Source organism: Orcinus orca, chromosome 2, assembly GCF_937001465.1.
Source record: "Orcinus orca chromosome 2, mOrcOrc1.1, whole genome shotgun sequence".
Lineage (NCBI taxonomy): Eukaryota > Metazoa > Chordata > Mammalia > Artiodactyla > Delphinidae > Orcinus > Orcinus orca.
This window is the reverse complement of record NC_064560.1, coordinates 136879709-136901072: the sequence shown is the minus strand read 5'-3', so window position 1 is coordinate 136901072 and position 21364 is coordinate 136879709. Positions and strand designations below refer to the sequence as shown.

The 21364-nt window shown below is 40.5% G+C and overlaps 1 protein-coding gene and 1 long non-coding RNA gene across 6 annotated transcripts in view; one reads left to right on the top strand and one right to left on the bottom strand.

Moving 5' to 3' along the window:
- Window positions 1-21364, bottom strand: part of NPAS3 (neuronal PAS domain protein 3) — an 867013-nt gene that overhangs the window by 121336 nt on the left and 724313 nt on the right. For all 4 annotated transcript variants that reach the window (XM_049705378.1, XM_049705380.1, XM_049705379.1 and 1 more), the window contains exon 5: window positions 8005-8179. In XM_049705378.1, the coding sequence (XP_049561335.1) occupies window positions 8005-8179 (175 nt within the window). The remainder of the gene's footprint in view (window positions 1-8004; window positions 8180-21364) is intronic.
- The window catches only part of LOC117198738 (uncharacterized), a 251853-nt gene that overhangs the window by 197621 nt on the left and 32868 nt on the right, over window positions 1-21364 (top strand). The window lies entirely within an intron of this gene.

The window sequence follows — 21364 nt, the reverse complement described above, 5'->3', positions numbered from 1 at the left end:
GGGAAGAATAGGTCATCTATTTACAACTTGTCTTGGGTTTCATTTTAGAAACTTTGAAATGTACCCCTTATCACCATAGGGAAAGGAAAGTCAAAATTATGACCTAGCAAGCTATATAAAACAGCTCTTAAAAATAATGGGTTTAAAAAATTGATTTTCTAAACCTTCAATAGAAGGTTTGGAAAAAAAAAATCCTACATATAAACTGAGTGAACCTATTGTGTACTTTGATAAGAGGCCCATGCTTCTATTACTGAACAATCCATTTGCAACCCTGTAAATACCATTATATTAATTTAGATAAAAGTTGCACATTTTTGAGTTGCCACCACTGTGATCTAAATTTTGGAAAAGAAAGTTAGTTTCAGAATGGCATACAGAACTAGGCTGACATTCAGCATCTTCTCTGGAAACAAAAGGGAGGCTGCCCTTCTGTAGCTGAGTCACCAACACGGATTTTTCACAGGTCAGGGTGTCAAGCCCTCAAGGATGCCTTGTGCTGCAGCTGTGCATTCTGGGAGCTGGCCTGGAAGGGATGCTGGGCCAGCACAGCCTGGTGGGGAGGAGGGATTTTTCCTTATTTTCTTAGGTCCCTTAGGCAAGATCCTAGAAGTACAAACAAGGTTGCTTTGCAAATATTCTCGTCATATACAGACAAGCACACAGAAGTGTGAGCAAACACAAATTAAGGTTCTAAGTGTTCCTAGGCCTTGGACAGAAGAAAGCACTGGAGAAATGTATTTCCTTCTGTGGTGGTTATTTTGCTTAGCTGGGGATAAAGGAGACATTTAAGAAAAGCCTACTTTCTGCAAGAAAAAATGGTACTGCATCAGTGTAGCTTTTTTGAGGCAAAGGAAGCATTCTGCATTTGGCAAGGCAGTCCCTGTAACAGTACTGGCTTGTTTCTGGAGTGTATGCGTCATCTTCATTCAGGAGTGGCAAAAGATAGTTTCTATTTCATTTCCAAAGAACGATGGCATAGCTAAGGGAAATACATCATTTTGCATATATAATTTTTGGATAAAAGCTGAGTTTACGCGTAAAGGATGACCTCTTTGGGTTATGAAAAGATTACTTTTTGTTAGGCTGCTTTCTGACGATTAGATTTGACACATACATGGGCACATGGGTACTAACAGGAGTCAGGCCAGTTTTGGGTAATCGTAAACTTGGCTGGATCTTTACTACAGCTGAGATCCATTTCATATTCAATCTATCAGAGATAACCATGGTACATTATCTGATGGATTTATCTTTGCTTATATTGTATGAATATGGAAAGGAATTAAACGTGTGTTTACAGTTTGATAAACATTCAACATAAATTATACATTTTCATTCCATTTATTAGTCGGGGGCAATGGAAAGCAGGAATTTCATTGCACAGAAACTGCCTTTCAGATTGAAGGATTACCAGTTTCCTGAAAAGGTAAACTAATTGTAAGAACAGAATTCATTTCTATCTCAAGTGAGTCCCTGCATGGTTTGTATTCAGAGTTTTAGAAAGGCAAAAGGAGAGGACAGCTCATCCTCATGACTATCCAGTTCGTATTTCACACTTCCTGTGGGTGCAACATTGTCATCACGAATAAATCTAGTGCTAATAAACCTCGTATCATTTGACAGCTTGAATATTGTAGTTACTACACAAATTATCAAGCTCTATTTATGTCTAAAAGTACTTGGCCTGATCTTCTAGCAGCATTAGGCATGCGGAGCAGTCTCCATGATATTATCTTACCATATAATGACTCCAAAAATCTCACAGAGATGAATGGTGATAACATAATTTCAGAAAGTTGCCACTCTATATGTAGAAATATATTGGCAATAAAAAACAGTCACTGTGTGCCTTTCCCCAGTAGGGGATCTCTCACTTTTCTTTGATTTTTAAAGGCTTCAGATCAATAACTGGAGTGACATTATTAACAGTTCCCTCAGCACCTTGGCCAGCGCTAATATTAAATCCATTACACCTTCTGTTTGACATTTGCAGTACAGCAGAAAGTGCTGTAGATACAGTCACATTGTCTGGGGACTGAGGCTGGATGTGAGGTTAGTAAGATGGTTTCCCTTGCCTGACTTTTTTTTTTTGCCTTTTAAAAAAAAAAAATTAATTAATTAATTAATTAATTTATGGCTGTGTTGGCTCTTCGTTTCTGCGCGAGGGCTTTCTCTAGTTGGGGCAAGCGGGGGCCACTCTTCATCGCGGTGCACGGGCCTCTCACTGTCGCGGCCTCTCTTGTTGCGGAGCACAGGCTTCAGACACTCAGGCTCAGTAATTGTGGCTCACGGGGCTAGCTGCTCCGCAGCATATGGGATCTTCCCAGACCAGGGCTCGAACCCGGGTCCCCTGCATTGGCAGGCAGATTCTCAACCACTGCGCCACCAGGGAAGCCCCCCTTGCGTGACTTCTAAATTCAGTTCATTGATAGGAAACTTAAACCAATACAAAAAAAAAAAAAATCAGAGAACCTCAACCCTATACTAGATGGTAAATAATTCACCCATAAAAGTACAATTATATCTCGTATCTAAGCACTTTGGAAATAAAATATTGATCAGATCCTCTGATAAATTTTTACATTCTTTATTGTTATTCCTAAACATTTGATCCTTTAATTATACCTAGTATTATGAAAATCGTCTAACGAGTGCAGAGGAATTGAGTTCCCGTAGAATCGGGAGCCGATCAAATTTACCAGAGCGCCGGGGGCATAAGTAGAAAATGCAGATTATTTCTATTCAGGCAAGTACTCAACTGCTTCAGTTTTGCTTGCCTTTAAAATATTCAGGACACAGAATAGGCGTAATAGCATAGAGATCATACTCGTGCAATAGTTATCTTAACGTCCCATAACAGGCGAGATCTGCTGAAAGTTTAGACAAAACACAGTAACCTTTACTTTAGACAACCAGTGGTTAACCATGTTTGCTGTAGTTACTCTTACTCTTCACCAAAAGTACTGTCTCATACATTTTGCTAAATTGTCTAAACCCCACTACAGTATTGATTTCTCCCTCCGTGAGCTCGTGCCCATTCAATAAGCAGCGAGAATCTCTGGTCCTGGCTGAATGCCCTCTCAGGCAGGACCCAGGTATGTTACTCCTGACAGTGGCCCATGGCTGGGAGCTGACTGTTAGCTAGAGGGAAACAAACCACTGGAGACAGAAAGGAAATTCTCTGTTAAAGTGAGGAAACATGACAGGGAAAGTGGCCTGTGAGGTTAAGTGAAAAAGCAGGCTGCCAGAAGCGTGTATGTTATGGTTTTATTTTAGTCAAACAGAAAATCCCACTACATAACTATGTTTGTATACATATTTACAGAAACAAAATCTAGAAGGATATCTAGTGTTTAAGAACAGTGGTTATTTTGGGGTAGGGGGTATGTTGGCCTTTATTCTTTGTATTCTGCATTCTCTGAATTTTTCACAAAGGGCATGAATTTTATAATTGGAAAATATCAAGCTGTTTTAATAAGGAGAAGGAGGGAGTGAGACACAACAATTTGATGACCTAGCCCAAGGAATATTACTCTTTGCTTTCAAAATACGGAGATATTTCAAGTACCTCCGGGATTTCTTGAAAGAGCTGCTCTTCTGTTTATTAAGCATATAAAAGATGCGGCACTGATTCTTTTTTTTTTTTTTAATTTTTGGCTGCGTTGGGTCTTCGTTGCTGCATGCAGGCTTTCTGCTAGTTGAGGCGGGCGGGGGCTGCCCTTCATTGCGGCGGCTTCTCTTGTTGCGGAGCACGGGCTCCAGGCACGCGGGCTTCAGTAGTTGTGGTGCGTGGGCTCGGTAGTTGTGGCTCACGGGCTCTAGAGTGCAGGCTCAGTAGTTGTGGCTCACAGGCTTCATTGCTCTGCAGCATGTGGGATCTTCCCGGACCAGGGCTCAAACCCGTGTCCCCTGCATTGGCAGGCAGATTCTTAACCACTGTGCCACCAGGGAAGCCCTGAAACTTATTTTTTTTTAAAGGATATCACTCATAATCCCAAGATTAAAGAATCATTAAGAGTGATGAAAAGATATAAGCAGATCCACAAAACCAAACTGAGCCATCCAGATGTCGTGTTCCGGAGGTTCTGTGCCCACCACCTTGCAGGAACCCACAGGAGCAGAGAAAAGGCTGTGGGCAGCACAGAGCAGTCTCTTCCAAAATGCTTGGATCAAGCCCTAAAGAGGCATTCTAGAACTTTATAACTTTTTAAAGTAGGCTACCCATTTAATTTTCTTATGCCTGCCTGAAAATTTCTCTAAAAGAAATATATTTATTAAACTATTAACGAACGTGCATACATATAAAATATTTATTTGGGTTTGCTGTCCAGTCAACAGATTTTTTTTTTTCTCTCTCTCATTATCTTGAGACTAATTCAAGACAAGACAATCACAGGGCTGGCAGTTCGAAGAAAAAGAATTCCTATTATGGCACAGGATCACTGCCTCTTAGGCTGGTTTAGCCACTTATTTCCTTTTATTATAATGCCAAAAGTTATTTAGATTTCAGTCATTTAGTAATGCTACACTGAACACATCAGGGCTCCTGAAAAATTCTATACCTACTAGTTCCTTCATTTTCATAATCACCACATATTGATATCTGTTTTCCAACCAAATTATACTACTCTTTAAGCAAGAATCGGTGTTTTATCAGAGTTTAAAAGATTATGATGTAGTGAACAACAGTCTTCAAAAATGTTCCTTCATGTTATTAAGAATTAGAAAATCTTGTTAAAGTTCTTTCAGCTTTTAAGAAACATAAGCAGCTTTGGGATGTAGTGCCTGACATGAACTTTTAAAGTAATTCCCCTGGAGCAATGATCTGCATTAGTGAAGATATTTAGTTAAAGGTAGCATCCTACACTGCCTTTCAGTATTTGAGCAGTCAATCTAATTGCCTTTTTAAGCCAAAGATTGCAAATAACTAACACTACAGAATTTTAAGGCAAAGCCAGTTTAACATTCTCTAATGGTGAGAAATACACTCTCCAACAAGAGACACTTCCTAATGCGATTGTTGCTAATGAGCCCAAGTTGTTAAGGAATGTGCAAAGCAGGGTTTTCCATTTTACTAGTTAGGATGGCTCAAGGAAGGCCAGGAAAACAGGGGAAAGAAACCCAAGTAAATTTTCAATCATACTTCACGGATAAATGAAGTGTCCTTGTATAAAGGAGGTATCTTCTTTCTCTGATAACTAGAATTAAAGGATGCTAAGTGGAACTGAGCACACCCTGGTGCTTCATGGAAGGCATGGGATTTATCAGAGTTTTTTATTTTTTGTGTGTTTTTTTTTTGCGGTACGCGGGCCTCTCACTGTTGTGGCCTCTCCCATTGCGGAGCACAGGCTCCGGACGCGCAGGCTCAGCGGCCATGGCTCACGGGCCCAGCCACTCCATGGCACGTGGGATCTTCCCAGACCGGGGCACGAACCTGTGTCCCCTGCATCAGCAGGCGGACTCTCAACCACTGCACCACCAGGGAATCCCTATCAGAGTTTTTATATTTAATCTTAAATGGGTTGATTTGACTCTAGTTTAGGATATCCTAGTAGAACTGGTTTATAGGCTGTGGATTTTTTTTTCTCTTCCAAGGTACAAGTCACCCTTAACATGTGTTTGGGGGAGACATCAAGTTCAATATGAATCAACAGTGGGACCTGGCTGCCAAGAGGACCTACTTCAACCGTGGGCTGCATAACACGAGTATAGTAGCCTAAACCAAGAAAGGTGGCAGTCCCTCTGCTTTGTACTAGTCACAATACATTCAGAGGCTGCACTCAGCTCTCAGAACACTATTTTTAGAGGGTCACCAACAAATGGAAGCACAGCCAGGTGAGGGTGGCTAGGATGGTGACGGTCTTAGCAACATGCCATTGAATAATGGTTGTGGAATGAGGGTCGTTTGATGTGAAAAGGAGAAGGAAGGAGGGAGGAAGAATTTGGTGAATCTGACTTCATATATTTGAGAGGCTGTGATGGGGAGGGAAGAGTAAATCTGAAGTGTTGTCCCACAGGGCAGACCTCCGATCAGTGGGGGAGAAGATGCAGCAAAGTAGGTTCCGGGTCCATATTAGGCATAACTTTCTATCAGAGCTGCTCACCAATAGGGTGGGAAGCCCTGTATGTTCCTTAGCTTCCTGTTAGGAATGAGTGCCAGCAGAGATTGGAAGGGCATCTGTTGGTTTTGCTGTAAAGGGATGGTTGCATAAATTGGAGGTTGGATTAAAGGATTGTTGAAGATTCTTCTTAACTTGCGGGTTTGTGATTCAGGGAAACAAAGTCCACTTTTCCAAGGTCTTAGTTCATACCAAGGTTTATAAACTTGATTTCTTATGCACTGAGTGTTTAAGAGTCATGAGCAGTCCTGTTTCCCAGTCCAACTCCAGAACGGAGTAGAAAACTATTTTCATGTGTTTCTTCTCAAATATGCCCAAATATAAACATTCTATTGACTAAAAAGCAGGTCCAGTGATCTCACTGATGCGTCTATTCAGTGAAGTCAGTGAGCTATGCTATGAGGATATATGACTCCCCTGACCTCTTGGAACGAAATTATTTTCATCTTTAAATGGTAAAGAGTAGTCTTAAATACTCTTTTCTCATGCATGGGGTTCACTGGAGAAGGATGCCCCCCCCCACCCCGCCAATGCTACAAAATAATGCCCTGGAAGCTGCAGTTAACTTAAATGGGGAAACATGGATTGATTCTAGAAGGAATTAAAATATTTCCAATAGAGGCAAATATGTTTTTGCCCTTCTGTGTGTGCAAACACGCTGTGATTACTTCTAAGCAGACCAAATTATTTTCTTGGAAGTATGTAGAGTTATTTTAACATTAACCTTAAGATAGGTTTTGGGTTTTTTTTTTTTTTCCATTTCTCTTTCACAAAATGCTTTTGTGCTGCGAATCTGTTTTAAAACAACATATCAAGTAAAGTACAAACGTCTTTAGAGGGCAAAAATAATTTCCCAAGTAAGCAAATAAAACTTTGCACTTCAAATCAGGCCTTGATTCATTAAAAATCTTAAACTTCTCATGAGAAAAATTAACATTTAAACCACTGCTGCTTGGCCAAGCACTCCACCACACAAGAATATGAAATATCTCCTCTAAAAAAGTACAAAAAGGACAAAACCACAAATGTGGAACTTCAATTAATTTAAAGCCCCAATCAGCAAAGAATAAATCCTTCGCAGATCTAATTACCAGCGCTCTCGGAAGACCCAGGCCGACCAGCCAATCTTCCCCGTGTTTGAACAGCTTGATGAACTAGGGGACTGATGGATATCAAGTCATTTTGTTTAATTTATAAATGGATTTTCCCCTAATACTTAAATTATCATCAGTACAACACAATGAAAATGGGAACATTCTGAATGCAAAGTCTATAAGAGTCCTGGAAGGAATCCCAATGAGGAATGTCACCTCTGTTCATTCCTCTATACAATTGATCTAATTAAATACTGAGGGTGGAAAGGCAGTTTAAAATGTAGCCATTTCTGTTTTCTTTTTAGCCTTAATTTATCTGTTCACATCTTTCAAGTACCTTCTGATGCTTAAAAAAAAAAAAAAAACACCAAGATTTCTGCACGCCCCTAATACTTTTAATTCTCCACAAGCTAATATTCAAAAAGTCTCTGCCATCAATTTTGCTGAATAATAAATAAATGCATTACATTTAGCCGTGGTAACAATGAAAGGCAGACGGCTTTCCAAATGTGAACCTTTTCTCTCCATTAATTTGAAAGAGAAACTAAAGGAATGGGTACATGCTGTATGTATTGTTCACCTGAAATCAGATCTCTGGATTATACTTATTAAAATGTCTTCTTATTTTCAAATCTCTTCCTTACTTAATTACTGCCCAGGACAGAAAGCTGCATGGAATTGTTAAATACCATTAGACCTATTTATAGTCTCTTCACACTGGCAACTCAAGTGCAATCATTGGCAAAGGTCCTGCCCACCAACCCACATGTTGGAATTGCAAGTCCCACCTGGCTCTGGGGTTTCTGACTGGGAAGAGGAAGATGCTGAGCTGGCTGCATCTTCAGCGGTGCCCTGCGAGAGGAGACCCCGCCCGGGCGGGAGCTTCATGCCCAGCTGCTCTGCCATCTCCACGTGGTCCCCGGGGTGGACATAGTCAAAGACGCTGCTGCCTGTCAGCTCCACCTAGAGGACGAAGAGAAAGAAGAGTGGGAAAGAAAGTTGTCACAGGCTTTCATTTTCAAATTTACCTACTGGAGCATGGACTTGAGGACACGGGGAGGGGGAAGGGGAAGCTGGGACGAAGTGAGAGAGTGGCATGGACAGATATACACTACCAAATGTAAAATAGATAGCTGGTGGGAAGCAGCCACATAGCACAGGGAGATCAGCTCGGTGCTTTGTGACCACCTAGAGGGGTGGGATAGGTAGGGTGGGAGGGAGACGCAAGAGGGAGGAGATATGGGGATATATGTATATGTATAGCGGACTCACTTTGTTATAAAGCAGAAACTAACACACCATTGTAAAGCAATTATACTCCAATAAAGATGTTAAAAAAAAAAAAATTTAGCCCCACTGCGATTCAGCTTCTGAACAGAAAAGGAAATCTATGAAGCCTCCGGAAACAATCCTGGTCCTTAGTCTTTATCCTCACACGCTTAAGGATTCTTGAAATTGAAAGAGAAAGTTTTTATTTCCCACATGTATTTATTTAGCAATTGTTTAGCCCAGTTTTTTCCTCATACACTGTTGTTTGCATAAAGCCAAACCATTCTGTGAAATGTGGATGCGTCTGCCTGAGTTCAGCTGTTTTATCCACGCATCATCAAATTCTCGCATGTTTGGTGTCAACCGGATGATTGACTGAATTCTACAGTTTGCTTATTGAGAAGTTTGAGCTTTGTATAGAAACAACCAGAGATAGCGGAGGAGGATTTTCCTTAAAATACACAGATTTCCAGGATGTGTATTTATACATATCAGCTTATTTCTATGTAAATTTAAATGGAAGAAGTGCTGCTTACAAATATATGCAAAGGCATAATGTTTTCATTAAATATTACTCATTAGCTCCGTAATCATATGGAGAATTTTCCATGCAAAAGAGGTCAGCTGGGGTCTGAAGCAGCCATTTTTTTTCTGCTGGTATCAGCTTGTTTTGCCTTCAATCTAATAAAATACATGGTACAAACCTCCTTGAGGGCTTTAAAAAATGTTTTATTTTGTATACTCTTTGTATTAGGCTGATGCTAAAGGTAGAGAATGAATATCAAATATCAGAAGAGGGCCAGCCTGGAATGGAAGCACTGCCTTTTGCAATGCTGTCAGGCGTGGCCCGTGTCTGGGGCATGTGCTCTCTGAGGGGCAGAAGACACTCGTAAGGACTGACCTTACCTCTGTACTCCTCTGATGCTATAACTCTTACCTCCTTCCAAGAATAGCAATCATGGTCCTAAAATAATGTAGTTGGGTTACAGGTACAATGGCAGGGAGAGATGTGTTAGCAACAGAACAAGAAAAAGCTCTTTCCCGGGTCACTAATGGCTTTCCCATTCCTCTGGAGTTTAATGGTCTCAGGCCAGCTATGATGTGCTACAGAAACTGCCAGAAGTTCAGACTGTCACAGGTTTCTTGGTGGATATTTACCTAGAACCGCTTCCTACCTCACCTGCCTTTCCTGTGTAATTTGCAGCATCCCTCCAAATTCCACCCGACTGCCTGCACTCATTTTCCTGCCAAGAAGGAAGGCTGGTGGTGGGCATACTGTCACAGTGAGCGGAATACTCAGAGCAATTATTATCCCCAGAACTCCAAGCCCTGGTAAAATGATCACATCGACTCCCAGACACCATTTGATTAAACTCTTAACAGTCAACACATCTTCAGCATCTATCAATTAACAGAGGTAGAGGCCAAAAAATGGGAGGCTAAATTCAGTTTGGTTGATAAGCTATTCCTGAGAAAGGCTTGTATACCTTTCACTGAAAATGAGGTACTTTCTCTTTTCTATTAAATTACGCTCTCCTGTATTACCCAACTACTGACTCTATAATTTCACAGTAACTATTTCCTCCATTTGATATTGTTACAGAGCGTACGTAAATCAGGATTCATAAGTGATGGGTTCCTACCCTCTGGGAGGGAGGGATTACATGGAAATAATCCCTTTAATGTGCGCCTTGCCTCTAAGCATTTCACACAGCAATAAATGGGTAAACTGACTTGGAGCAATTAAGAAATTAAATGAAACTAATAAAATGTGTGTTTTAATATTTCTTGATGGTTATTTTGTTTGGAGGTTAGTGAGTATGAGGAAGTCACTCTCATTTTGCATGGAGTCCAATTGCAGCACTTTTTTTTTTGTGTGTGTGTGGTACGCGGGCCTCTCACTGTTGTGGCCTCTCCCGCTGCGGAGCACAGGCTCCGGACGTGCAGGCTCAGCGGCCATGGCTCACGGGCCCAGCCGCTCTGCTGCACGAACCTGCGTCCCCTGCATCGGCAGGCGGTCTCTCAACCACTGCGCCACCAGGGAAGCCCCATTGCAGCACTTTAATAACTGTTTCTGTCACTTTTCTCAAACTCCGAGTCTTTCTTTAACACTGCAATGTGCCCTTTGGCACACAGCACAGATTGTGATAAGATGACAACACAGGTGGGAGATACAATCGATTTTGTAGGGGTGTTGGTTCTTGAATATTCACGTAAGCCAGTCATACGGTGAGGAGGAGCAGGCCACTATCTCCACAGCCTGATTTACTTAGATGTGCAGGCGCTTCCTCTCCACAAAATGATGTCCTGAGTGTATAGGGCGTCTAGAGCAAGACTGAGTCGCAATGGGCCACATCACACTATGACACGGGGAGGACTTTGTCCTTCAGTCTCTTGAGGACTGTGACAGGGTCAAATTCTCAGTGCCAACCTCTCCATCCCATATTAGGCTTTGGGGTATCCTGGAATTTGACCCTGTCGTAGTCTTCATGTATGTACTGTAATAAAGGTCACACAGCGTAGGGGAAAGCACAGAATAGCTGGAGTTATAAACTGACTTGGAGATCAGAATCTTTTCCTCCTCTGCTGTATGACCTTGGACAATTCATTTAACCTCTCTGAGCTTGTTTCCTATTCTGAAAGTGGCAGTAGCGCTGCTCTGCATGACCCTGGGGGGTACCGCTCACATTGTATTCTACATGAATGGCACCCCGTGGAGCGCCACACTTTGGAATGGTGCAACGCAGTGGCCTGAGCGCTGCGATGGAAACAAGACTTGCTTTACGTGCCTCACAGCCTAATTTCGAAAATCCAGTGAAACCATGCAGAGGAAATTGCCTTGTGAGAAACAAGCACGATTGTCGCTGCTGTTTGGTGGATAAGAATGGATGACAGGCATGTATATTCCTGTGTAGCTTTGGTGAGGAATCCTTAGGGTTTGCATGGTCTCTTTGGAACATCTCTTTAATTAGCAGCGGGTACAGCAGAAGTGATGCATGCTCTGAGCCTTGACTACAGCAATAACAGTATTATCAGCTACTACCACGATGTATACATACTTCTCATGCTTTCTTTGATTAATCCTCATAACCATCTTTTGAACTGGTATGATGACCCCGATTTTACAGAACAAGAATATGAGTATAGAAAAGGCCAGTATTTGGTTAAAGTCTGCTTGACTCAACCTACCACTTCTCTGGTAGCACCTTTGCAGTCAGGGAGGCTGAGCAGGGACATCTGAACTCCTCTGTCCTGTGGCTTCACTTTTATTCAGGAGAGAACATTGGGCACCATGGAGGGAGGAGGCTGAGGGCAGGCAGCCTGGCAATCCCCTGGGCTAAGGATGCTTTGCCATGTACTCTTGGGCCAAAAGAAGGCACGAAAGCAGGTGTACTAAACTGAAACAGATATGGGGGTAGACAGAAGTCTACTTATACACAGGCCTTGAGTCATGATCATCATCACCACATTTATCTATCACTTTCAACATTTCTCATAGTGTTTTCACTTCATTTAGATTTTAGAGCTGGAAGAGACCTGAAAAACATCCATTAATACCCCCCTTATTTAATAGGTGAAAACGTCACAGTTCTGAGAAGTTAAAATGCTTGTTCAAGTTTACCCAGGTGTTTAGTGGTAGAAGTAAGACTGTAAGCCCTATTGGCTAACTCTCTTTTCTCACTAAACCCTTATGTGATTTGCTTCTCTCTCCTACGAAGACTGCCTAGGTAAGATGGACTTGGAACTCACCTGCCACTAAATTCTGTGCCTCAAAATAGACTGCAGAAACTAAGACCAGGGATTTTTTTTTTTTTTTGGTGGTACGCGGGCCTCTCACTGTCATGGCCTCTCCCGTTGCGGAGCACAGGCTCTGGATGCACAGGCTCAGCGGCCATGGCTCACAGGCCCAGCCGCTCCGTGGCATGTGGGATCTTCCCGGACCGGGGCACGAACCCGTGTCCCCTGCATCGGCAGGCGGACTCTCAACCACTGCGCCACCAGGGAAGCCCAAGACCAGGGATTTTTTACTTGATGAGTAGACATTGCTTCATGTGAGCTTGAAGTAGAAAAAATATATAGAGTTTCAATCCTATATTACTATAGTTAGTTAGGTACCCTCAAATCTCCAGTTAGCAACTCTTCAAAATCTTTGCCCACTGAGAACTAGGACTAGTGTCTTGTACATAGGAGGTCTATCACAAATGTTTGTTGAATGAATAAAAGATGGATATTTAGGCTTAAAAAATCTGCTTTATCTGTGCTTGATTTGGACAAGTTTAGGTTGGTTCCTTTTATTATTTCTGGTATTATTATTATTATAACATTATTTACTACTCTAAAATGAGTTACAATATAGCACCATAATAATATACTCATTCCCAAGAAGTATTTGTCATATGCATTGAGAGCTATAACTTCTTATATAGAAACCAACTGAGTTTAACTGAGCATAGGATTTTATAAATGCTGAGGAAGAGCAGGTTTTACAAGGAACTTTGAAAGATAATATAGCTATCTTTTATAACTTTTTTCCCCCATCTATGACAAAACTGTGGTTAGTTTGCTAGTTCATTTGTTCATTAACTGAATTTTCACAAAGTTTCATAAAATGATTATTTCTTTTTTTTAAAAATAAATTTATTTCTTTATTTTGGGCTGCATTGGGTCTTCATTGCTGCGCGCGGGCTTTCTCTAGTTGCGGTGAGCGGGGGCTACTCTTTGTTGTGGTGCGTGGGCTTCTCATTGCGGTGGCTTCTCTTGTTGAGGAGCACGGGCTCTAGGCATGCGGGCTTCAGTAGCTATGGCATGCAGGCTTGGTAGTTGTGGCTTGCGGGCTCAGTAGCTGTGGCGCACGGGCTTACTTGCTCCGTCGCATGTGTGATCTTCCCGGACCAGGGCTCGAACACGTCTCACCTGCACTGGCAGGTGGATTCTTAACCACTGCACCAACAGAGAAGCCCCCAAGTTATTATTTCTTAACTATCCCTTCAAATCACTGACAGTAGAAATTTAGAGAATTTTCATTTTATATTGATTATTGGTCCTATCTTTGATCTACAGTTATGATCTACATAATGGAAAGGTACAGCATTTCTTCCCCTTAATATTGTGTTCTTCTGGTTGGTGCAAATTATATAACAAGGCACATGTGAGAACCAAACTCAATCACTTTATATGGTAATTTTAAAAAATTAACAGGGCTTCCCTGGTGGCGCAGTGGTTGAGAGTCCGCCTGCCGATGCAGGGGACACGGGTTCGTGCCCTGGTCCGGGAAGATCCCACATGCCGCGGAGCGGCTGGGCCCGTGAGCCATGGCCGCTGAGCCTGTGTGTCCGGAGCCTGTGCTCCGCAACGGGAGAGGCCACAACGGTGAGAGGCCCGTGTACCGCCAAAAAAAAAAAAAAAATTAACATGTTCTGTTTATTAAATTTAAGGAACAGACCCATGGGAATTTGAATTGTTTCCCTAGCACAAGAAGGAAAAGCATGACTGTTTCCAACCATGCTCACTTAGTCTACCTTTACTGAAGCTGAGTGACTCTAAAATAAAAATTCCTCTCCCTTATTGCTTAGTGCTAGAAAACAGCTGAGAGTGTATAAGGGGCCGGAGACAGGCAATGAGTAATAAGCAGTCGTATCCAGAAACAGCATTTTGTTTCAACTCCTTTCTCTCTGCCTTTCCCCACTCAAAGCTACCAAGATTCCTCCAGGAGAAGCCATAGCCACTAGTGCCATCCCACGCAGTCAACTAAACCACCTGGCCTTCCTCAAATTTATCTCACATTCTATTAGCTTGCATGCAAGTTGAACACTTGACACAGTTGATTTGGTAACACTGAAGTTTCCTGGAAAAAAATGTAAATATATCATTCAGTGGTTTGAGTTGACTTTTCCATGTCCGGTCATTGTACCCTGCTGGTAGATAGGATAGGGGACTAATTTGTCTTTTCATACATCAAGCAAGCATGTCAATAGCCTTTGCTTGGCCTCCTGTGGTGAGCAAATACTTTTTAACTACAGCAGTGTACGAGGAGTGCAAATCATTGAATTCAGTGCTCCTTTGATTGAAAGAGTTTGCTACAAATGAGGAACAGGCAGCAATGTTGCTAGTCGTCTCTATATTGGAATAACTTAAAGAGGATGGATACGTTTATAAAGCAAGATGATAAAACCTGTTTCTTTCTTTCTTTCAATATATTTTCAGTCTTAGGAATAATACAAAGTTCATTTTTAGCACGTAAAGAAGGTCATTCAAACCTGCCATTTAAGGTGGAATTTCTTAAACCTTTTGGAAGACGCTGGGTTTTTGTAGATTTCTGGAGGGCACTAGATTACTGAGGGGACTTGGGGGTGCTACTAGTTAAGCCCTTTTTCAGGACTCCTTTTGCAGCCAGGCCCCGTTCCCACAGGGAATGCCTGCAGTATTTGAATAGAAGGTCATGCCTGAGAGAGGACTGCGTTAGTGGCGAGTGGTTTGGAAACCTAACTGCCAGGTTAGGCTTTCAGATCTACCAAGAGACTGTGAGATCACGGTTAGAAAATCCTGACCCAGAATAAGATGGAAATTCTATCTCGCCACGGCAGATTAGGATTTGTAGGGGTTTTTTTGGGGGGTGGGGGGTCACATTTATATTATTGAGAGATAATAAAGTGATAAAAGAATAAAATATAATAAGATGTGATAGCTTGATTAGCATAGGTTTTCTTAGGATTTACTGGTATCTTAATGCCATCTTCATAACTTCCTATGTATTGCAGAACTCTACTGAATATTTATGAACTGTTTTGACAGAAACTTGATGTTCTTTACTGCTCTGTCTCATTCTATGTATTTGCTGACTTATCTGAAGAAAAATGCATAAAAGCATTGGGTCTGTTACAGAAATACGTGTATAAATTAGTAGAACAAGAAGAAAGAAAGGTTCTATATCAGAACGATGAGGTAGAATGAAAAATCCTTCCAATGTCATCAAATAAGAAATGAATCCACTCTCTTCTCACAGATATGTTAACAGAGCCTTCCTTTAGAAGAATTTGAGCTAAAAGATACCATACCATGTGTTTATTTTATCTTCAGAAATAAACATTTCAACTCCTTTGGGAATCGGGGAGGCCAAGTACTTATTTTGTTTTTTGTATGCTTCTCTATAACCCTTGGAGTGCCCGACTTGAGAATTTGCAACCTCGGTATCCAAAGAGAGTACTGCATAACCAGTTCTGAACTTTGATTAAGAAGTGTCAGAAGATAATTCCAGTGGATTTCTTAGTTCTCAGAGAGGAAAGAGGAAAAGGCAGGCTGTTGAAGAAATGGAACAAAAGAGGAAATAAAGAACAAATGGCAGAGACTGATTCAAACGTACGGGTGGTTACTTGGAACAGGTCTGCCTCTATGACTATCATTACCAATAGTTGAATTGATCAAGCAATAATCAACACTGATTGCTACATTTTCAAAAGTGTTAGACGGATCACTATAGAGACTCAGGATCCAGTTGAGCATATTGAAGTACTGCTAGAAATAGCCTGTGTACAAAACAGATCCAGAGTTTGAAGTATTCCCCATCCCAATTTTTTTCTGTTGAGGAAATAAATTATTTGCAAAATTTCATTTTTTCTTGTAAACAATGGTTTAGGTATTTCTCCATCACCCCACGTTACAGAAGCAGTGGTTTTGGAATAGTTCTAATATGTCAATATTCTTTTCCTTTCATTAAGAGACACCAGGTAAAAGAAGAACTTACAGAATTCTGTAATACTGAGCGGGCATTACATAATGAGCCCAGGGATTTGTGAAAGGGACTCAATCAGGAAATTTTAAAACCTTGCTTTACAAGTTTCCTACAGTTTTCAAGTTTTAAAGTAGTCTGTAGGGCAGGAAAGGCCAACTTTTTAGTATTTATCACAGTGCTGGGAAGGAAAAAAGGATGCAATTGGAGGTTACATCATAGTAAAAAGTGAAATGATGCCAAGAAAGAAGCATTAACAATCTTAAAAATAACTGAAGTCAAATCTCCCTTTTCTGAAGATCAAACGAATAGTAAGATCTCACTTTCAAAGCATCTTCATTACGTTGGTGGTAAGGAGACCAATCAACATAAAATACTTGATACTGGCATAGTTAATCCATTATTCTCAAATTTTACATGGTTCAGTATTTGTCATTTAAAACTGGATACACACTGAGATGCATGTTATGCATAGCTAGGCTTCAGTATCAATATATCTCAATTTTTGTTTAATTGTTTTTGTTATTCTCATAGTGAATTTTGTCTTCCTTTTTTTGGTCATGGAAACAAGAAAAAGTAGAAAATGCTTGTAAGTTTAAATTGAAATTTAAATCTTTCCCTGATTCTGAACAGTCCTTTTATTTTAAATAAAGGTAAATGGATCAGAAAACAATAATAATTATGGGGCTGACTTTTCCATTTGTTTTTTGAAAGTTACACAGGTTAATTTTTTTCTAGTCACGCTAAAACAATATGGTTTATACGACTAAAACTTGGGGGTTTAATGCACACAAATAATACTATACACAAATAATAGTAATTGATAAAATGCACACAAATAATACAATTAATCATTCCTGATAGTTTTTAAAGGGGCTATCCTATGATGGAAGATGAGAAACACCAACCCTCACCAGGAGCTAAGTCACAAGGTTTAAGCGATGCTGTTGAGAGAAAAACAAAAACCAGCAAAACGAGAAAAGCTTAACAAAGATACTGCAATTATACACCTCAAGAGAAATTTACGTTTAAGAGAAAGCAAAATAAAAGAAGGATCGTGTTCAACTGACATCTTGTTTTTTCAGATTGAAGCGCTATGTTAACGCCATAGTTTCTGTATTTGAAACAAATGGCTCTCCTCCTCCACATCCTGTGAGGGGTCTTCAAAAGTCTCATCCGAGAAAATCACAAGCTGTACAAAAATATTTTAGCCACTGTAGAAAGTGGGTGGTTGGCCCATGTCAAGAAATTAATTTTGGAGTTAATAACCCAATGAAGAGAACAAGGAGGAATAAAATTCTCTGTGCTGTGAGCAATTGCTGACCCTTCCAGAACCTTCCCCGTTGATATGTTTTAGCACATCTTGGGAAGTTCCTGAATGCCATGTGGGCACGGTGGGTCTAGTGTCTAACTTATTCCTAGTGAATTACCATAAGTAGAAAGGCGAATACACTTCTCTTTTATTTTGGCTGTTATAACTACCAGCTGTGGTAGTATTTGAGGTTCTTTGTTTGTTTGTTTGTTTTTGTGGGGTTTTTTTGGCAATACGCGGGCCTCTCACTGTTGTGGCCTCTCCCGTTGCGGAGCACAGGCTCCGGACGCGCAGGCTCAGCGGCCATGGCTCAAGGCCTAGCCGCTCCACAGCACGTGGTATCTTTCCGGACCGGGGCACGAACCCGTGTCCCCTGCATCGGCAGGCAGACTCTCAACCACTGTGCCACCAGGGAAGCCCTTTGAGGTTCTTTACTATGAAGCAAGTCAATACTCTGAGCACTCTCTAGGTGCTATTTTAAAGGAATAAGTTAAATTCACAACTGTTTAATAACAGTCTGAGAGTCTTCTTAGAATAGGGAGTGTAAATAGAACTGGCAAGTAGAGAAAATGAGCCAAAAGACAGAGTCGTTCCAGAGGCTAAAAGCAAGGCTGTGTTTCTTAAGATACTGGGGGCGGGAGTCTGGTGGTAGTGGGAAGAACAGCCCTTTTGGAAATCTGATAAATTCTATGTTCTGTCTCACCAGAAAAATACTCTGATAACAGTCATATAATTTGGCATTGTATGTCTGGGGTTCGGACACCCCAGCACTTTAACCGTAAATATTCTCTAAAGCCGTGCTGTCTAATATAGTGGTGACAGGTGGTTACTGAGCACCTGGAATGGGGCTAGTCTGAATTAGAATGTGCTGTAGGTGGAAAATCACACCAGGTTTCAGACTTAGTACAATAAGTAAAAGAACGCAAAACATCTTATATTGATTACATAGTAAAATAATATTTTGGGTATGTTAGAATAAAATATAGTATCATATTATTAAAATTAATCGTACTTGTTTGTGTTTAACTTTTATGATGTGGCTACTAGAAAATTTAAAATTCCATACATAGTTTGCAATATACTTCTGTTGGACAGTGCTGCCCTAGAACCATAGAATCCCTGGAGTAGCAGAACAGGAAGTAGAAGGATGCCATGAAGATGATATTAAAGGGGAGAGGTGCAAGAAAAAAAAAAAAAGAAATAGAGGAACGGCTTTAGAATAAAAGGCCTGAATTTTTAGATTTAATCTACTATTTAAAAGACTTTAGTCAATCAAATATCTATCAATCATTTGCTCTCTCCACATTTTGGTTAGGAGCCCTGGTGTGGATGGGTCCAGAGGTGGCCGTGAACCCAAAGTGTCTGGGAGAGCAACTCCCATGCTGGCTTCACACAGAGAGAATGAGAAGGGACAGGTGGCTTTGCTGAAAAGATGGGGGCAATCCAAGACACAACAGCATTCTAACTACACTGGAGCTTATAGGGCAGGGGTATCGTGCTGCACTATTCTTAGGTTAAACCTAGGTCATTGGGAAGGCATTGGGTAGAGGCTCAATAAACACTAGGTGATTTATTTTGGCCCTAAGGAGATGGATCTATGATAGTGTTCATTAAATATTTTAAAATACTTTTTAAATACTTTTAAAACAGTGAAGAACGGTTTTAATAAATCACTTACAAGAAAAGTCAGATCTTGTTTTTCTTCACAGGCCTGTGTCTCAGAGACTATTTTTTTCCCGTAGATGTAGGCAGAGATAATTGCCACACTTTGAATTAACTACTTGCCCCACATATTGAAGCCCTGGATCTAAGACTCTCATCTCACTTGGATGGTTTTTTGTTTCCCATGGGTGAGCACCAAACCCATGGTGCATGCTGCAGTTTTTAATCTAGCTCCTTCCTTCTCCAAAGAGACTTTAGTAGGTTTGTTGTCTTTCTACCTGACCTTGCATCCAGCAACAGAGATGTTACCCAACTTCTCTTCCTAGGACAGGCAGAAAGAACCCAAGGTGAGGAGAAGGTAGCTAATGCTGGGCAACCACAAAACCCCAGCACCACAAACCCTCCATGCACACTTGCATGTCATCTAGAGATGGTGGTAATGACTCAGTAACTGCAAAACTCTTTCAGAGATTTGCTCTAGGTTGTGAATCAGCAGCCAGTTGTAATAAACATGACTTTCAGAAGGTAGGCACCAGTACATTGGAAATTAGCCAGAGAAATCCCCCGTAGTGTGGCGCTTTACTGACCTTAACTCAATTTGCCAATCCATTGACAAGCTTTCCATATAGTCACCAAAACCTTCAATACCATACCCCATCAGTTTCACCACATCCCCTCAGTTTTGTGTTAAAAAACCAACAGAAGAACAAAAAATATCTTGGTTGAGAAAGGTTGGAGGTGGGTGGGAACAGAGGGGTGAAAACTTATCAAAAGTGAAATTGGATTAAGAGTCAATCAAAATCCAACTGTGAATTTATCATTTCAATGAATTTCAATGAATGGTGTAAAATCTGTTTGAAATCGATTTGAAAATGAATATATAATAATATAGACACATCTCTTTTTCAAAGCTAGTATTGTCAGATGTATTCTAAGCATTATAATTCATGAACAGAGTAGATGACTATTTGAAAAGTATTAAAATGAGCTGACTTTTCAATACAAGTGTCTTCACAATAAATTTTTCTATTCTGGGCAATTCAGAAATGTAGACAATTGTGCTAGAAAAATAATATGTATTGTAATATTCATTGTACAGTAGTAGTGTAGTAAGTGGCAATTCTGGACATTACAAGAGACACAAGGATTATTTTCCGTGATTGCACAGAGAATACTTGGATTTCTTGTGAAGCTTTTGCATTGGAAATGAGATTCATCAGTCTGAACGGGGCAGGGTTAGAGCCCTTAGCAACATGCTTATTTTGTAGAAGGTCACTCAATAATAACTTCCTCTGCCCTCCAAGCTTATTAAGACTGACTGGCATATATTAATGAAAACACCTGATTCTCCAACCATAAAACCCAGACAAAGACTTTATTTTAATATTAAGGAAGGAACCCTTAATTAGCAGGGTTTCAAAAATGTCAGCTTCTTCTATTAGCTGTTCTGGTCCATCAAAGCCATAATCCCTACTGTCAAATTTCATCACATGATAGACAGTTTGCCGGCTGTCTTTTTATTTTTTTAATTTTTTTTATTTTACTGATCGTACTGACTGAAGCTTAAAATTTTTTTTTTATTTTGCCATCACATTTAACAACTCGTACATTTGCCTGTTACACTCTTGATTTTACTGCTTTCAGAGAGTCTTAGCACATGTCAACTCAAAAGGGTGGAGGGGACTCTGCAGAAACACAAGTATTACATGTCAATACATATGCATTCTTAGACATGTAATTAAGGATTCTTGGAAGACGTGGGCTTGCTTATATTGATTGCCTCGTATGTAAATGTGCTGTCCTGAAAACACAGACAAATAGTCTCATAGATAATTTCCCACTTTTGATGTATCAAGGAGAAGGGGGAAAATTCTGAGGAAGACCCTGAGATTTTTAAGATAAACATTCATCACTATTAACCCTTAACACACCTGCCTGTTTCAAAGAATTCATTAGAGCATCTATGGCTTTGCATTGCCCTTCAGAAACAAGAAGAAACGTACCGAGCAGGACAGAATAAATACATAGCTCTTAAAGTATTTGTGTATTAATCTGATTCAAAACATTTACTGTTGATTAAATCTTTTTGCAAATTGAAAAGTTCATGCCATCCATACCAAGAGGAATACAAATACACAAAAATCAAAACAAGGATGACCCAAGGATTTCATGGGCAACT